The sequence below is a fragment of the Hipposideros armiger genome, unplaced genomic scaffold (genome assembly GCF_001890085.2).
Source record: "Hipposideros armiger isolate ML-2016 unplaced genomic scaffold, ASM189008v1 scaffold_376, whole genome shotgun sequence".
In the NCBI taxonomy this organism is placed as follows: Eukaryota; Metazoa; Chordata; class Mammalia; order Chiroptera; family Hipposideridae; genus Hipposideros; species Hipposideros armiger.
The window spans coordinates 636,494-637,874 of record NW_017731726.1 but is presented as its reverse complement, the minus strand read 5'-3'; the positions used below and the strand labels follow the sequence as shown (position 1 = coordinate 637,874).

At 49.0% G+C, this 1,381-nt stretch overlaps 1 protein-coding gene across 2 annotated transcripts in view; it reads left to right on the top strand.

Moving 5' to 3' along the window:
• The first annotated feature begins 608 nt into the window (after positions 1 to 608).
• Positions 609 to 1,381, top strand: part of TNFSF13B (TNF superfamily member 13b) — a 32,200-nt gene continuing 31,427 nt past the window's right edge. For both annotated transcript variants that reach the window (XM_019662423.1, XM_019662422.1), the window contains exons 1-2: positions 609 to 1,150; positions 1,258 to 1,345. In XM_019662423.1, the coding sequence (XP_019517968.1) occupies positions 800 to 1,150; positions 1,258 to 1,345 (439 nt within the window). In that variant the 5' untranslated portion in view covers positions 609 to 799. The remainder of the gene's footprint in view (positions 1,151 to 1,257; positions 1,346 to 1,381) is intronic.

Below are 1,381 nucleotides of genomic sequence, written 5' to 3'. Positions count from 1 at the left end.
GTTGTCCTGTGGGTAACTGACTCTCTAGCAGTGAGTCCCAGAAGGAAAAAGCTTTCCCTTCAAAAGCATTCCCCCACATGTAAAGAACCCCCGCCTTGAAATTTAATCTAAATAGGGTTGCAAAATTTAGTCACATTCTTTTTATTACATTGCTAAGATAATAAAGAGACTACTCCCCAGTGGACTTCTGTGCCTGCCTTGAGGTCACTTCATTTTGTTTCCCACTCGAAGGCTGTTAATAAATCACCCTCCAGCTGAGTACAGCTCAATGCTGAAGTACTTAGCTTATCTGACCTTCACATTAATTATTTTTATTACACCAGCAGAAACTTTAATGTTCCTTTTCCCCTTCTCTGCACAGCCACATGGCCCCGGAGTACACCCATTCCTCTCGTGATGCAAAAGGCGGGGGGGCCCCTTAAACACCTACATTGCTAAGTTCCCTCAAGTGTGCTGACCCACACCCAAAGTTCCGCCAAAACAATAGTTTTAAGGGGCTTGTGTGTGAATGAGTATTTTTGAGATGCCATTAAAATTCTTACAAAAACTGAAAGTGAAATGAGGAAGGCTGATTGAGCAATCGGCTAGAAGGGCAAATGCCAGGAAGACCTATCATACAGTAGGAGCAGCGATGCCGCAGGACCCGGAGAAGAAAATTCAGGAGAATTCTCCTAAGGGCAAGAGCCTAGCGGGCCCATGTAATCAATGTAGGACATCAGCAAACACAGATAACAGGAAATGATCCATTCCCTGTGGTCACTTATTCTAAAGACCCAAACTTCAAAGCACAAGGAGTGAAATGGATGACTCCATAGAAGGGGAGCAGTCTCGCCTTTCTTCTTGTCTTAAGGGAAGAGAAGAAATGAAACGGAAGGAGTGTGTCTCCATCCTCCCCCAGAAGGAAAGTCCCTCTATCCGATCCTCCAAAGATGGAACGCTGCTGGCCTTAACCTTGCTGCTGGCCCTGGTGTCCTGCTGCCTCACGGTGGTGTCTTTCTGCAGGGTGGCCACCCTGCAAGCGGAGCTGGGGAACCTCCGGGCTGAACTTCGGGAGCCCCCAGCTAAGCAGCTGCCAGGACATTCCCAGGCGGGAGCCGCAGCCCCCAGGGCAGCTGTGCAGGGGGCTCCAGCTGCCTCCGCTGCACTGAAAGTAAGTTTGCAGCAGCTGCAGCCCCAGGCACAGTTCCCCCACAGTGTTGCCTCCCCCACCTCAGATGCCTTTGCCATAACTTGGATTTTTTTTTTTTCTCTTCTTAGGGGATCTTTGCAGCAGCAGCTTTAGGAAACAGCAATGCCAGTCAAAGCAGCAGGAATAAGCGTGCTCTTCAGGGTCCAGAAGAAACAGGTACGTTTTGGACACAGAAGCATTTAGTAGTCAGGG